This window comes from Lepidochelys kempii, chromosome 4 (assembly GCF_965140285.1).
Source record: "Lepidochelys kempii isolate rLepKem1 chromosome 4, rLepKem1.hap1, whole genome shotgun sequence".
Lineage (NCBI taxonomy): Eukaryota > Metazoa > Chordata > Testudines > Cheloniidae > Lepidochelys > Lepidochelys kempii.
The window spans coordinates 73,628,098-73,644,605 of NC_136383.1; the positions used below are offsets into that span (position 1 = coordinate 73,628,098).

General features: G+C 42.4%; 1 protein-coding gene across 5 annotated transcripts in view; it reads left to right on the forward strand.

The window, feature by feature from the left end:
• Positions 1-1,901: 1,901 nt before the first annotated feature.
• Positions 1,902-16,508, forward strand: part of WDR17 (WD repeat domain 17) — a 121,355-nt gene continuing 106,748 nt past the window's right edge. For 4 of the 5 annotated variants that reach the window (XM_073341675.2, XM_078852511.1, XM_073341679.2 and 1 more), the window contains exons 1-2: positions 1,902-1,995; positions 3,569-3,717. In XM_073341675.2, the coding sequence (XP_073197776.2) occupies positions 3,709-3,717 (9 nt within the window). In that variant the 5' untranslated portion in view covers positions 1,902-1,995; positions 3,569-3,708. The remainder of the gene's footprint in view (positions 1,996-3,568; positions 3,718-16,508) is intronic. The other variant, XM_073341677.2, reaches the window with a different exon arrangement.

A 16,508-nucleotide genomic window follows, 5' to 3' on the forward strand; every position in this document is an offset into this window, starting at 1 on the left:
AGCATGAGGTCATTCTGCTTCTTTGGGAGGGTGGGGGAAGTCATTGAACTTTGGAAGATATATGCAAAGACAGAAGCCATCTTTGGCATCCATTAGACCAGTGGTTCTCAAACTTTTTTTTTTTTGTGGACCACTTGAAAATTGCTGAGGGTCTCGGCGGCCCACTTAATGATCTTTCCAAATGTTGTTTGTACCATTAGCCAACTATTGTAAAGTGCTTTGGATAAAAGCACTATATAAAAAAACCTCTTAATAATTAACTTCTTTTGTTCTACCTTTATAATGCAATGGATGTGCTCTCTCTCCCCCACACACACAGCAGCCCCCGAGCTGGGGTTGGGAAGGAGCCGGAGGGGGGGGGGGGGTTGTCGTCTCTCCTGCCACAGCAGTCACAGATCTGAGTCTGGGAAAGAGGGCCAACTCTACCCAGCAGCTGCAGCCCAGGACCTGGGGAAAGTTACCTCTTTCTCTGGTCGCCGCAGCCCTGCATGTCCCAAATTCCCCCCCACCCCCTCTTTTCACCCTACTAACCTCTCCCACCTACCCCCTATTCCCCCCAAGGCCACCACCTCACCTTACATGTACATCTTCTCCAGGGTCCAGGCACCTAATTAGTGGAGCCATGCAGGCATGGATCCACTAATAAGGTGGGTGGCCCTTCATTCTCTCATGTGCAGCTGCCCAGGTGCGCACCTTAGAGGGAACTATTCGTGAACCACCTGAATGGAGCTTGCGGACCACTGGTGGTCCACGGACCACAGTTTCAGAACCTCTGAATTGGGCAGAAGGGAACAAAGCTTTTGCAATCTGAGCAAGGTAAGTCCTTCAAACAAGGTGGCAGGAGTTGAAGTCTCTGGAAACTGATACAGGTGAGAAACCTGATTAGGCAAAGATCTTCCACCTTGTAAGACAAGGGAACCAGTCTCCTATACTTCTGTGGAAGGTCCTGACTGAGCGAAAGTTAACCATGGCTAGGAAGAAGAATGACCGGTCTAAGAAACTATCTTGAACAAAGTCTGTGCCTTGCAAGATTATATTTTAGATTCATGTTTTAAACTTACTTTTTTGTAACACTATCTAACTTTATTCCTTTATTTGGCATCACTTAACTTATGTCCTATTTTTAATAAATTATTTTTATTGTAAACCAACTCAGTACAGTGTTTATGGGGAAAGGTGAATGATTACCATGAAACCTTACTACAAGGAATTCTCTCTCACATATTTGTCTGCTAGGTCTTGCCTACATGCTCAGGGTGGAGCTGACCACCACATTTGGGTTCAGGAAGGACTTTTCCCCTACTGATCATCTCTTACACATATGCATTAATGCAGGGCCAGCTCCCGCCCCCAACGTCTGTTTCCCATTAGTCTAGTATTCCCGCAAGTATTTTCACACTTTCATTTGCATCACACTCACGTACTGTAAAACTGCATGAAGACAGCAGGCCACCCTCCAGACACTCACTCCTGGACACCTGCTGCCCTTGCCTAGTACACCGCCCTCCGGCTGGCGCTGTCACCGTGTGACCGCCTCCCCGCCCTGCCGCAGCGAGCCCCACGCTTAGCTTGGAAGCGCTCCGGGGCAGGGGCTCTCTGCTCCTGCGGGACCCGCAGCCCTTCCCACAATGCACAGCGCAAGGCTCGTTTCACTAGCGCCATGACGTAAAGGGCTTAATCGTACGGGAATGCTGGGCATGCGCCCCAAGACCGCCCCAAGCTCCCCCTGGTTCCCCCGCCCCTTCACGCACAGCTCTTCTTCGTCCGCCTCCCCAGCTGCTCCGTTGCTACGGTAACTAACCCCCGCTCACCACGTGCTCAGATTCGGGCACCGCCTCCTCCTGCCCCCCCCCCCACCCCCGGGACGGTCAAGCGGCTCTCTCCAATCAGCGTGGGTCCGGGCGGAGGAGGCGGGCCCCGCTCGTTGCCTGGGTGACGGGTTTTGTTGGTTTCAGCCCCCGGCCCAGGGGACAGTGGCGGTGCGGGAGCGGCCAGGTAGGAGCTGGGGCCGGTTGGGGGGCGGCTGCTGGGTGACCGCTGGGGGGGCTCGCACTTGCCGTGGGCAGATGCACGGGCCGGGGCCGGGGCGGCGGCTCGGGGTGTCCGTGCCCGTCGGGGGTTTGTGTTTCACATCAGCCGCCTCCGGCCAGCCTGGAAGCGCTTCCTTCGCCTCCGCTCGGCGGCGCCGGGTGCCGGGGGAGGGCGGCCCGGGGGAAGGGTCTCTGATTGGCAGCCTGTCGCACCCCCCCCCCCCCGAATTATTTTCTGATCATCAATAAACTTTCTTTGGGGGACTTTGTGTTCCGCCCCCCCCCCCCCCGTGGGAGTCGCAGGGCGAGAGGGTGGCCGGGAGGAGTGCCTGGCTTCAGAGATACTTGCTGGGTTTGCAGGGAAAAGAGGGAGGGATAAATTTTGTGATGTATTTGGGGAGGTTACTGGATCTATGAAGATAGGTGTGGTAATCTGTGAGTGTCTTGTATATTGTTGTCTGTTGGGTTCCATTGTTGAAGCTGATCGTGGTCTCCAGGAAGTTGACGCTAGCATGGGAGTGTTTGAGAGAGAATTTAATGGACAGATGGTGGTTGAAATTTGTGGTGAAAATCTGAGGGAATTTAAGTCACCTGTCTAGAGGATGAAAATAGCATTGATGTAGCTCAGGTATATCCTTGGTTTTGTGGTGTGCTTGTCTAGAATTTCTTCTTCAAGATGGCCCATGAAGAGCTTGGCATACTGGGGAGCCATCCCAGTACCCATGGCAGTTCCCATGGTTTGGACAAAGTGTTCGTTGTGGAATGTAAAATTGTTATGGGTAAGGATGCAGTGGATGAATTTGGAGTGGATATCTGAGGGCTGTCCATTGTCTTGTAAATATTTGAGGCAGGCAGCTATGCTACCATTGTGAAGGATGTTACTGTATAGGAAAATGAGGTCCAAGGTGACAAGGATGATGTTCTGTGGAAGATTGTTAATGTTGCAAAGTTTGTGGAGGAAGTCAGTTTTGTCTTGGAGGAAGCTGGCCCTTTGCATGATTTGAGGATTGTTTCTACGAGTCCAGATATCTTCTGGAAAGATGTCCAGTTTTGATATTAAGATTGAATGCAGTGATGGAGAATGAACAATCCATGAAGGGATGTAGTGCAAACAGTAAATTCTTCTCACTGTTTAAAATCTGTTTGAATTTGTCTCGTTTAGACTTCTAGCCATTGGCTCGTTTTTACACCTTTGTCTGGTAGATTGAAGAGCCCTCTATTTAAAGTGAATCTTCTCCCAGACTAGGTACATGGATTATAATCAAGTGATCTGTTAATCTTTTATTTGAGAAGATAAATAAATTGTTTTTCTGTCACTGTAAGGCAGACTTTCCAGTCCTCATAACTCAAGTTGCAAAAAGTCAAGAAATGCAAAACCAGTCATAACTCAGTTGCTGTTTGCTTATGCAGAACAACTGTTCCTATTTGTTTCAGCATGATGTATTATTCTGTATTTTAAATTGTGTACTGTAAAATGTATACTTTGGGGAAATTGGTGAATTTAATTTTTGTATTATTATTTTATATTTGTATTGCAGTAGTGACCAAAGGCTCCACTCAGGATCTCAGTCTCCTAGTGCTACTTGCTGAACAAACACACAAGGAGCCATGGTGCCTTGAAGAATTTACAATTAAACAGACAAGATATAAACCTAGTAATAGAGATCATATAAGCAAAATGTCAAAGGTACATGTCTAGTTCTATGGTGTATGGTTGTGGTTTTTTTTTGGTTTTTTTTTTACATTTTCACCTGAATGCCATCTCCCTCCTCTTTTGCCTTTCCTTCTCCATCCTTCTGTTTCAGTTTCTGGATCATGTTGATCCAGTGGTCCAGATCCTGACCCCAGTGTGGCCCATTTGCACTGGTCTGCCTATGCAAAGGGGGCATAAAACTGAAACAAACTAGTAAGAGAGGATTCCCCTGGCATGAGGAAATTTTCAACAGGTATGGTCCCTCTACCCCAAGTAGGAGTTCAGACTGAATGTGGCTAAAGTGAGCTTCGTTCCAGCAAAGAATGGCTGATGTAACAACCCCACTGTTACAAGTTAGCATAAGTTAGACAGGCCCTGATTTGTGCCAGTAGCTGAGCTGTGCTCCAGCATTAGGAAGAAGGCAGAGGTGGTGTACAGCCACCTTTTTCCCCCCACTTGGGTTCTGTACTAAAACACTCCTTAGCTGGGCCAAAGGATCAGGGCCAATGTATCCTCCTTCGCCTTTCCCTGTCATAAATTCAGACTAAGTGTGGAAGGATAAGGGAAAAATGCCTGTGAGCTGGTGCCTCTGGTTCAGTTACTGAAAGTGTCTACAGACATCAAACCTCCTCCTGCATTTTTTGATGGCTGCTCCAGCGGCCTTCTATACTGTGCAGGGAACAGGGTGGAAAGGCTTTTACCTCCACTCTGTGGGGCTGCCTTTCAATGTCGGAAGCCAGCACAGCTTCTTCTTTTTTGGAGTCCAAACTATATAGTATTACTATTGCATGAACACTTTTTCATTTAGTTATATTTGTGGAGAAAAGGGAATGGATTAACCGTATGCTACCTTGCTTTTGCACTTGGGCAATATTTAATGTGGAATTCCAGAAGGTATTTCTGCTTTTTAGACAAAAAAGAATTTTAAATTGGTACATGTTACATACCCCTTGACAAGAAACTGTAGCATGTATAAGAATCAGTAACTCAGGGTTCTACATTTCTATTCATGCATTAAGCACATTTTTCTGTTTAAAAAAGGTACATTCTAATGACTGAGCCACAAAATAAAAACATCCTGTTTATTGCAGAAGGGAGGGGAAACAAAGGAGTTATGAAAACATTTATATAGTAAACATTCATATAGTTGGAGGTATTTATTATTCAAAATTTAGCAAGGCTGAAATTTACCCTTCTCTAGATAAAGATATGTGATTTGTATGCAAGAGATTATACAGGGTTTGACAGATAGGAGTTATACATCTATGCTAGAGGGTTTTGGGTGTGCTGACATTTCTCGACTCACTTGAGAACACAGAATTTAGCAAAACAAAATGGCCAATAGAGTCTTGTTTTTAGTTTTGAAAAAGTAAAAATATTTAATACACAATTTGAAAGATGCGTGGGAAGTGGTTAGCTCAGCACTGCATACAAATATTTTTGTGCAGTAGAGAACACATTGCTTTGCCATATGAAATGTATCAGACTTCATAGTATTACATATTTTCCTTGAGAAACAAGGTAGGTGAAAGTCTGTTTTTAATTGGACCAACTTTTGTCAGTGAAAGAGAAGCTTTTGAGCTTACGCATTGCTCTTCTTCTGGTGTCTTCAGGAGTGTAAGCTCAAAAGTTTGTCTCTCACCAGCAGAAGTTGGTCCAATAAAAGATACTACCTCGCCCACTTTTTCTCTCTAATATCCTGAGACCAATGTGGCTACAACAACACTGCATGTTTTCTTTTAGAAATATTCATATTTACATATGGGAAGGATAGTACTGGTGTAGACCCTATTTTATTATTAAAATTTATAGAGTAGTATCAAGTGGCACTGATCCAGGCAGAATTTCCATTCCCATTGTGGAAATTTAAAGGTAACATTCTTTGATAATATTTCTATTATTTGCATGTTATATTTCTGAAAACCATATCCTATTGTTGATTTTTGCACAAAATGTCAACTGACTTTACTGGGAGTTCTGCACATAAATCTGTATCAAGATATGAAAGGAGTGTGATCAAAAACAGTACTTGAAAATATAAAAAGTCTGAGGATACATCTAATTGTATTATAGTTAAGTCCCTGCTGAAATTGCAGGATCATCATGAAAAAATTGCAGCTAAGTTGCAGATAAGCTATGGAAAATTATGGAAAAGTAATAATGGACCTTATTATTTGTGGTAATGAAGTACATTATTACTTTTCTGAGATTTTCCACTGGTGGCTTCCTGGCTCCGGCGGAGGTGTGGGGGAAAGAAGCCTGATATTGAGGATTCTGCAATATCGCAAGTTAAGTAGGGTCCTAATTATAGTGTCTTCTGACCACTTGTGGGCTGACGGTGGTGGAAAAATGTTTAAAATATTTGTTAGTCTACAAAGTATGTGTTGACCAACATTTTTAGAGATTGAGAAGTTGTTGAATAACATTGCTTTTTTTTATTTGAGGGGGAGGGGTTTTTAGTTACTGCTGATAACGTATGGATTTTCATGAGGTGTTCTTTTGCTGGACAGTGTTTGAGATTTACCTGGCCAAATTCATTTCAGATGCAACTCTTCTGAAGTCAATGGGATGAATTTATCACAAAGTGTCATATGAATTATTTGGGGTTATTGAAGTACCATGTCTTCCTAACTTTGGTTTGATTGATGTTACAAACCATACTCAGAGTGGAACTTACAGTAGTCACTGTGGACATTAAATTTCTTCTCTTATGGTTATCATTCTCTTTTTATGTGGGAAATTGAAACTTAATTTAGCTCAAGCATACTGGCTTTTATTTCAATATGAAAGAGAGGTTGTTTTTTTTAGGGGGGGTAGTGTTTTGAGTTTATTTAAGTAAAGGAGGATCTAAGAGGACTGTCAAGCAACTACAAATTTTTTCTTGCTGCTGCCAAATCACTTAATTCTATTTCCCTTTATCTATTCTAGTTTTGGACCTCTCTTGAAGAGGGACTGTCAGTCTTACCAGACTGAGGTGGTTTTGTAGTGTTCACAACTGGGGGAGTAGGATGAGGTCATCACTCACTTTCACTTGTAGCCTAATAGGATTTGAGTAGGGTGTCCTGAGGGGAAAAGTGTTAACTGCTTTGCCTCCCAGCTTTCAAGATACAGGCTAGTCAAGATATAGAAGTGTGTGTGTGTGTACACACGTATGTTCGTAAACACACACAGACACACAATGGAACATATGGAGATTTGAAATCACACAGCTATTTTGGTGGCTGGTGATGTAGTGAAATTAAATCCTCAATCAAAAAGGCAACTGGCCCCAAATAACTCCAGAAGAACTGTTATATCTGAAGTGGTCCTATTATATGGTCCCTAGTTAGATATCAAGGATAAATTGGGCCATTTTTCTTTAGTTTGTTAGTAAAGAACACTGCCAGTGCCACGTTCTCACTTTCCAAACCTCTTCTCCCAGCAAAATCTTTCTTTGTAGTAAAGTGCAATTTATATAATGAAGTGAAATCCCTTCTAAAAATGTTTCTATAATACAGGTAGCATCTGAGGAGGAGATGGGAGGAGAGAAACTCAGTCACAAAAGTCTTGTACCCACGACACTTGCTTTATGTGCCCAGTTTTCAAGAGACCAACTCCCCCTTTTTTAAAAAAAAAAAATTTAGCATGAGCTAAGGATAAGATGTGACTTTTACCATTACTTTCTCAGATGGTATGTGACTGGAAAGAAAAGGTATGTGCCAACGTACAAGGAGTACAAACAAATCCCTGGTCATCTGTTTGCCGAGTGCTGTAGAAAGCAACTAAGAAACAGAGAGAAATACTGAAAAGTCTATTCTCCCTGAAAATTGTTATAGGAAAAAGCAAAAGCTATGTTATTTGTTTTGTGTGTCCCCACCACTGAGCACTTCCCAAATATTTAAAAGTAGGAGCTTCAATAATAATATCTCTTTCTACCTTCCCAACCTATAGGAGAAATAACTTGTCTAGTTTCTATGATATTTGTTTGTGACTAAATGGGTGTGTTGTCCACATGTGTGAAGACATTATTGAATAAAGGCTCCATCCAAGAAATGAGTTTTGCGATTGGTTCTAGAAGCGATACCCAGGGTTATTTTTTTTTTTTGAAGGAATGTATTCCATACTCTGTCTAGCACCTGTGAAAATTTGGTATTCTGTGCTCATAAGTCTCCCCCTATTGGTTGACAGTGAATTGAACATAGCTGTAGTGGGAGATGATGATGATCGTAGAGGAAGAGAGGATCTCTCAGGTTGCTGGAGCCAATCCCATGGAGAGACTTTAGTATCAGGGCAGAGAATTTGAGTTGGATTTTGTATTTAGTGGAAGATTCTAGTGCAGAGAGGAGCTTCAGGATGACCTGTGTTGCTATGCACATGGGCTGCTGAATTTGTAGTTACTCTGGAGGTCATGAATGCACGAATCGCAGTGTCCAGTTCAGAGTTTCATGGGATTGGAGTACTGTCTTCTAGCGAATAGCAGATGGAAGTGGATGATTTTTGGTGTCATGGTTGTTTGAGCATCCAGTGGCACTGAAGAGTTTAAAAGGACCCCTTAAAGATGCTGAACAATTCTGAGAAGAGATGCCTTCTGTAATTTGTTATGTTATGTGGGAAACAGGTTCTTCAAGGATCTTCTGTCTTCCTAATAGGATCACCCGAATCTTGCAATAAGAAATCTGGGAGATGGTGCACTTTATTTTTGTATAAAGGAGATGTAAAGCTGGATATAATCTATATACTGTTGGCACTTCAGTCCATTTTGTCTCATCAGCTCTCCCAACAATTTCATAAAGATGTGGAATAACATGGGGGAGATGACTGAGCCTTGTGGGACTCTGCATGTGAGTGTTTTGTAGCTGAAGATAGTATTTAAAGTTATTTTTTCCTTTTTATCAAAGTTTTTTTTCTTTCTTTAGATATTTGCAAGATATGCTGTTCTCTGGGGGCTCATTCCTGTTCCCAGTTAAATAAGTGGGAATAGTATCAGGCCACATATTCTCATCTGAACATTATCTTCTTAAATCAGTGTCAGATACTGGACATTTTCCCCTTCAAGAAAGACATAGTATTATACTTAAGATATGCTTTTAGTGTTTCTTCTTTATCTTTATATGTCATACATATAACATGCTTTGAACATTATTAAGAATGCTGTGGCTTGGCTTGACCAGACTGCATACGCCAAATAAAGGTCATACATGCAGAACACAGTAGTTCTTTCTAGGGTTAACCACACGAGATAACATATTTAAACACAGCACCTAGTGTAGACAAGGATAGTTATGTGGTGCTTAAAAAAAGCATTAACTAAAGGATGTTAGTTAATTTTGCACATAGGAATTTGTACCAATTTAACTAAATCTGTTTTAATTTAACCAAAATTAACCATTTGTTAAAATGGTGCAATTTATGATACAGGAAAAGGTCATAGACAAACCCTGTAAGGACAGCACAACATAATGTATGCAACATGACGAACTTACTGAGACAAACTTATCTTTGTGGACTAGACTGGATCAGTACTCATTCTACAGAAACCAGGACAGTCCAGCATTCAGTTGTATACAGAGGAGATAGTTATTTAAACAGCCCCAAGCTAGGACCAGCATTTCAGATCTAGTATACACTAAATGAATAATTTTGCTCCATATATAACATGCAGTCTTGTACATAATGGGTTTAACTATTTTATAATAAACTTTCCTGATTCTTAAATATTCTGTATAACCATAATAGGGTCAGCACCCACCTCTCACAAGTGCCTCCTTGTGTGCCAGCAGTCTCTCCGTTTGTGGAGTGGGGTGGCACCCACCTCTCATGAGCACCCCGGTGGTTGATGGTTTCTTTGGTGGGTCTTCAGTGACTTAGCCCTCCATCCAAGTCTCACACACTATCTGCACATGGATCAGAACAAATCCCTTCTGGGGTATACAGTCTTTACCTCTCCCAGCCTGATATGTGGTGTACCCTCAGAGCAGGTGTGGCCAACCTGAGCCTGAGAAGAAGCCAGAATTTACTAATATACGTTGCCAGAGAGCCACAGTAATATGTCAGCAGCCCCACATCAGCTCCCCCTCCCCGCTCCCAGTGCCTCCCACCCCCGGCAGCCCCACTGATCAGCGTCTCTCCCTCCCTCCCCATCAGCTGTTTTGTGGCGTGCGGGAGGCTCGGCGGGGGAGGGGAAGGAGTGAGGGTGTCACGGGCTCAGGGGAGGGAAGGGGTGGAGTGGGGACAGGGCCTGTGACAGAGCCAGGGGTTGAGCAGTGAGCATCCCCCGGCACATTGGAAAGTTGGTGCCTGTAGCTCCAGCCCCAGAGTCGGTGCCTATACAAGGAGCTGCATATTAACTTCTGAAGAGCTGCATGTGGCTCTGGAGCCACAGGTTGGCCACCCCTGCCCCAGAACTTCCTCCCTGGAGACACTGTCTACCTGCAGCCTTCCCTGGGCTCAGTCCTTACTGAATCCCAGCAGCTAGCCAGGAGCACCTTCTTAGCTCCCCTGGTCCCTGTCCACACTGCTGCTCTTTCAGTCAGCCAGGAACACAATCCTCTCCCAGCTCCAGGCAGCAACTGACTGACTCCGTTTCTGCTGCTCCTTTTTATATGGGCCTCCTGGCCCCGATTGGCTGTTTCCCCTGCAGCCACTCTAAGCTGCTTGGAGCATCTCTCTTCTGCTCCTCTCTGGGATGGGATGGGGCAGGATCCTGAGACCTTCAGCAGAGGGCTTCTGGGCCTAGTCTACCTGTCACAATACCCTTCAGAGAGTTTGAATGAAAATTACTGTTAAGCAGGAGTTGCAATTACATTGTATGAGTATGCATACATATACACAAACATATATATTTTACTTTCTTCCCAGGTATTTAATATGGAAAAAATAACACATAGACTTATACAAAAGCCACAACCAAAAATATGTACCAGGATGTAGGAATGAATAAAAATACATTTTTCATAGTTGAAGTGAAATAATGGGGTTTTAGCAACATGGAAAGACATTGAAAATATAGGGGAAAATGTAACAAGGCCTTGAAAATAATAGATTAAAAAGTTAAAAGGAATGTGACAAGACAAGTTTTGGAAAAATGCTGAGCTGAAAATGTGACTGATAATTAGAGGCTTCTCTTTTTCTTATCAGGAATTGTTCCAAGTAATGTAAACAGTTACCTTTAGTGTATCAGTGTTACCTTAAAGTAGGAGACCCAAGTCATAAATGTCTTGTCTACTCAAGGAAGGGAAAGGGGTCAACCCCAAACTTCCCAAAACTGGATCTTTGCTAAAGTTAGCAATTAGCAATGGCATAACTTGTCTGTTAAAGAATAACTCTTAAAAGATTCATTATTAGGTTGGAGCCAACGAGTCCAACATGGGTTTGAGCACCCATGGCCTAATCATGCTGTAAGTACCAGATCTTTATTTATAACTGTATGTTGTTATGGCTGTGATGATTGCTTAGGCACGGAAGGCACATTTGATGCAACTGGATAAATACAATTTGGCCTTCGAATTTAATAAAGGAATTATGATTAAGGCTGCGAGTTTGACATGGAGGTCACAGATTCCATGACTTTCCAGGACCTCTGTGACTTCTGCAGCGGCTGTTGTGGCTAGCCTGGGGGCCGCCTGAGCAGCTAGGATGGGAGGGGGTGAAGGCCCTGGGCAGCATTTACCTTGGGGGGGGGCCCGGAATTGGTGACATGTCCCTCCCTTCCTCAGCTCCTAGCTCTGCATCCTGCCTCTGCACACAGGCACCAAGCCTGCAGCACCCATTGGCCATGGTTCCCAGCCAATGGGAGCTGCGGAGCTGGTGCTTGGGGCAGGGGCAGCGCATGGAGCTAGGAGCTGAGGGAGGGACGGACATGTCCCTACTTCCAGGAAGTTGTGAGGTGCCAGCCCCACCCACCCACCCCCCAGTACCAGCAGGAGTACCAGCAGGGGTCCCAGGCTGCCCCGCCCCCAAGATTTAGTCTGGGGTGTATAGTAAAAGTCATGGCCAGGTCACGGGCCATGAATTGTTGTTTACTGCCCGTGATCTGGCCATGACTTTTACTAAAAATACCTGTAACTAAAATGTAGCCTTAATTATGGTTAAGTTAATAATGTCTGGTGATATCCTGCATAAACAATAATATGAATAAGCTTCCAGTACAGGCAATAAATTACACCTGTGCAAATTCACTGATGGCAGTGGTGTTGGATGGGTGTTGCTGAGGACTTAATCAGAAGACAGTGGGGTGCCTCAAATGTAATTAAAGGTCAGTATCGCCTGTGGAACCTTTAAAACTTCTTACAAAGGTGCAAGAATAAAGGAGACTGGTTGGCTCTGAGTCCTGGTTGGGTGGGCACAGTTGGCAGTTAGGAAAAAATGTTGAACTGTAAACTGAGTGCATTTGATCTGTAATTATTGAGAAAATTACATGGAACGCTATGGTGCCATTATCACAGAGTTGCTTTTCAGAATAGAACTTCACTTTAAATGATGCTTTTAAGGTATTGTATTTATTTAATACAATATTATGTGTAATAATACTAATTAATAATACATTCCAGGAATTGTACACATCTATCTTCTAGACTTTTGCCATTGCTGGAATTTATCATGGGTGTATACATTCTAATTTCAATGCATTCAAAACAAGTTTTTGTGTTTACTTTTTTCAGTATCCTGCTCTTTAAATATTGACATTCTGAATTTCTTTAGCACAATATTATGGGTAAAGAAGGATCACAGATGATTTTTAGGGTAGAAAAGCATTTTTTAACCCTCAAAGCAATGTTAGGATTTATGAATGTATTTTGTTATGTTCTTCATCAAGAAACAGTTAATCTCTAATTTGCACTTGTTGATTTCAAAATGTCTCAACAGAGATATCAAAAACCTTCTGTAAGATGCTATGCTTTGATATGAGGTCATTAATCTGAGGATAGTATTTTGTGCTATTGTAATGTTTCGGGGTTCAACCCGGATGAGCGAGAGATTGTGTGACAGCCTGCCCTGTAAAGGTGGGTGTCTTAAATGCTCTGTACCTATGTCTCACTGCCTAGGCACCAAAAGCCAGCAGAGGAGCATGTAGTTCCCTGAGTGTCTGTGTGCTGTGTAGCCCTAGTTCAAGTGCTGTGACCCCCGAGGAGCCTGCCTACAACACAGCAGCTTGGGTTAATGCTTGCAGGGTGACCCCAGTACATTTCCCCCCCCCCCCGTCCTGAATTTCCCCCATGCCATCTGTCCTGAAGTGTCTGGTCCTCTCCTGGCACACTCAGGGAAACAATATGGACTATAGTTCCTTTAAAGGGACAAATGTACAGTTTATCAGTTTAACTGTAGTGACAATCCTTTCAGTTTAAACATAGCATTGAGCTGGATTATAGTAAAAAGCCAAGAAGTGTGTTAAAAACAACAAAAATAGGTTAGGTGATACCAGTTAGAAGGGATTGAAGCATAAACATATGCTTTCTAATGGTTAAGATCTAACATAAGCTACAGACTTTGCTCAAGGTAGTTTTCTCACCAGTCATTCTGGCAACTTGGCTGACCAGACCCTCTGGCCAGGACCCAAGGCACAGAGCAAAAAGTGCTTGGGTCTTTTGTCTCGTCAGGTGTAGGCAAAAGATGGAATCTCTCTGTGTGCCTTATATTTCCAACGGGATTTCTTTGTCTTAAAATTCAGAAAGACCTCCTAGAGATGCAGTCTCCTGTGTCTCTCTGGGGTATAGGAGCCATGTTAATTCTCTGTCTCTCGACTACAGGCTCAGGATAACTCCCGCTGGTTTAGTGTGTATAGCTTTGTTTATGGCTAATATGTAAATTGAGGTAAATCCACATTCCTTTGTGTAGGACAGTCCTGTTCATCCAGGTTAGGCTGTTTTTGTGTTAAACATGTTTTCTAGTAACATTATACAAAGGAAATTCATAACTTCATATGTAAGGTTAATACGTGCATTTTACAATGATATTAATAACCAGCATCTTATTAGCTTTCATCTGATACCTCACAAGGCATATTTTGTACAAATATTGCAGAAGTGTGTATGGTGTAAATACAGGGGTGTGTAGGATCACAGCTAGAATTGGGCATATTTTAAAATACTGTTTAACTGTGTTGAAATAGAATTAGACAAGATGAGGCTAAGTTTGAACTCTCACCAATTTTTCACTGGTATAAATACATTGAATTTATTGGCGGTATTCCTAACTCTCAGAAGTGGAAAGCTGGATTGAGTCCAGTGTCATTAAATTACAGACACTACACATCATGTTGGAATTATTTTAAGAAACTAAATAGCTAATTTTCTCTAGAGAAATTAATTATTTTGCTTCATTTTTCTAAAACATAGACAGTAGCAGTAGATATCTTTGACAAATTATAAAGTTTGTAATAATAAATGAATAACAGATTTAGCAACATAATTAATCAACCAATAATAAATGATCTAATACTCTCTTCTATCTCTCTTCCAAAAATACCAACCCAACTTTTCCAAAAGCATGAGGATAATAGATGGGTTTTCCAGTGTGTCCAAAGTCAACATGGTTATTTTGGATCAAGGAGTGAGGGTGAATTCCAGAGGTGAGGGGGCCCTATCAGAAAACATTCTATTGACAGGTCCTGCTTTCATATACAAAGCCGCTCCAACTTGAAATGCCTTTGTGTATCCAGGTGTTACTGTGTCACGTGGAGAGAGAGGCCATCTCTCAAGTACGTAGGTCCCTTGCAATTTGTCTTTATAGCTCAAAATAAACTGTAAATTAAACTACATACAGAAAACAATAGGCAACTGATGAAGATCATGGAGCACTTGTATAATGTGCTTGTGGTGAGAATTTGTAGTAAATAAGAATTGGGTAGATCTTAGTATTCTTTATCAGCTTCGGTTTCCACACTGATTTAAAGTGTGGGTCTATGTAGAGTGCAGTGCAGCAATCTAATCTCAGATTGAGAACGGCATAGTTGATGGTATTAAAGTGTCCAAACAAAAGAAATGGTTGCAACTTCCAGGCTAGATGTATATTGGAGAAGTTGTCCTCTCCACTGTTTCTATATAATTATGTAATAAATAAATTCAACAGTGAAATTCAGATTGTGTGAACTTTACTAACAAATGATGGGCATATATTTTAATTCTAAACAGCAGATATAATTCTTACCATGGTTTCCAACTGCTTTCCCCAGTCTACCAACTTCACCTCAGTTTTATTTTGAGTTTCAATCTACTCTCTCTTATTCATGCACTAGTCATTCTCAGACTTGGGGGCCAGGTACTCAACTGCTCCATCTGGGTCAGAGAAGCGTGAGAGATAGGCACAGACCCTACCTTGGGTTGACTGAGAATTGGTGTACCTTTCCCACTTTCAGGCATTATAGGGATCAAATTATTATAGATTTAATGGCTCCAGTGGTTCCACAATAATAGCTGTGAGGTAAGCTTGGTCAGACTTGGCTGGAAAGTTCTGCTTTCGTCCATTCTTTCATGTAGAGGAGTTCCTATGGAGGAATCCTAGCTTTAAAATTGGTGGCAGACGTTGATGTGCAGGGATTTGATGGAGAGAGGAATTAACTGTGTTGCTGCTGATTGAGAATGATAAATTTAAACCATTTGTAGATCTTCCTCAACAATTTGACTTGCCCTTCTTTGGAGCAGGGAAATATCTCCAATTAAACATTTACTTACAAATGCATTTGGACCTCCAGAACTTCCAGGACTTTTATTATGGAAGTAACTTTCTGGATTTACGTGGCCAGCCATATCCTTTGACAATTTCTGATCCAAAAAACACTACCAAAGATTGAAAATTGTTCAAGTTGCTAGGAATGTTGCTAGGAATAGAGATTTGGATAGACCACTATCTCCAACCCAGTGGAAAACAATTGTGTCTAATATTACAAAAGCAACTGTAGACCTGAGACTACAGCTTATTCACCAAATGACGTTTTTTCAAATATACTTGTTCCCATATAAGTTAATGGTAATGGGCCTCATAAATGCTGACCGCTGTTGAAATGTAACTCCCTTGATGCTACACTACCTCATATGTTTTGGGAGTGCCCCTGTATCAAGAATTTCTTGTATGAGATGGGTCAAATGACCAGGGCCATCCCTAGCAGGATGCAGTGCCCTGGGCAGAAGTGACAGATTTGTCTCTTCCGGGACTGACTGTGCTGGTCAATCGCACCAGCCCGTAGGGCCCGGGGGGCCTGGGACGGAAGTGACGGATTTGTCTCTTCCTGGGACCAACCACGCTGGCCAATTGCACTGGCCCGCAGGGGCCCCCAAAGCGTGGGGCCTAGAGAGGTCACCCCGATTCGCCCTACCCAAGGGATGGCTCTGCAAATGACCAGTTTGATATTGGACACAAAATTGGAGCTCTCCCTCCTTACTTTCATTCTTGGACATATTCCTGATATCTGGAGGTTCCCTAGTAACAAGGTGATGTGGTTCTAACCTGTAACTTGGTTTGCTAAAAAATTAATTCCATAAAAATGCAAAAGTCATTCCCCATCAAATATTGATACTTGATTCAGTGATACCTGGTATCCCTGAACCCCATCAAACATTGATACCTGGCTGAACTTGCAGCTAAATAGAATGAGTGACATTCTGCAGAAGGAATGCCCAATAAATTCAAAGCAATTTGGGCTGACTTGTTAGAGGTCTGTGATTAATGCAGTCCCTGAAGATAGATATGTCACTTCCCCTCTCTTCTCTTTATCCTAACCCTCTTTACTTAATTTGTATATTATGATGAATTTTCTGTTTTGATATATTTGTTAAAGTTGAAAAAAATTAATGAAACAATTATATATAAAA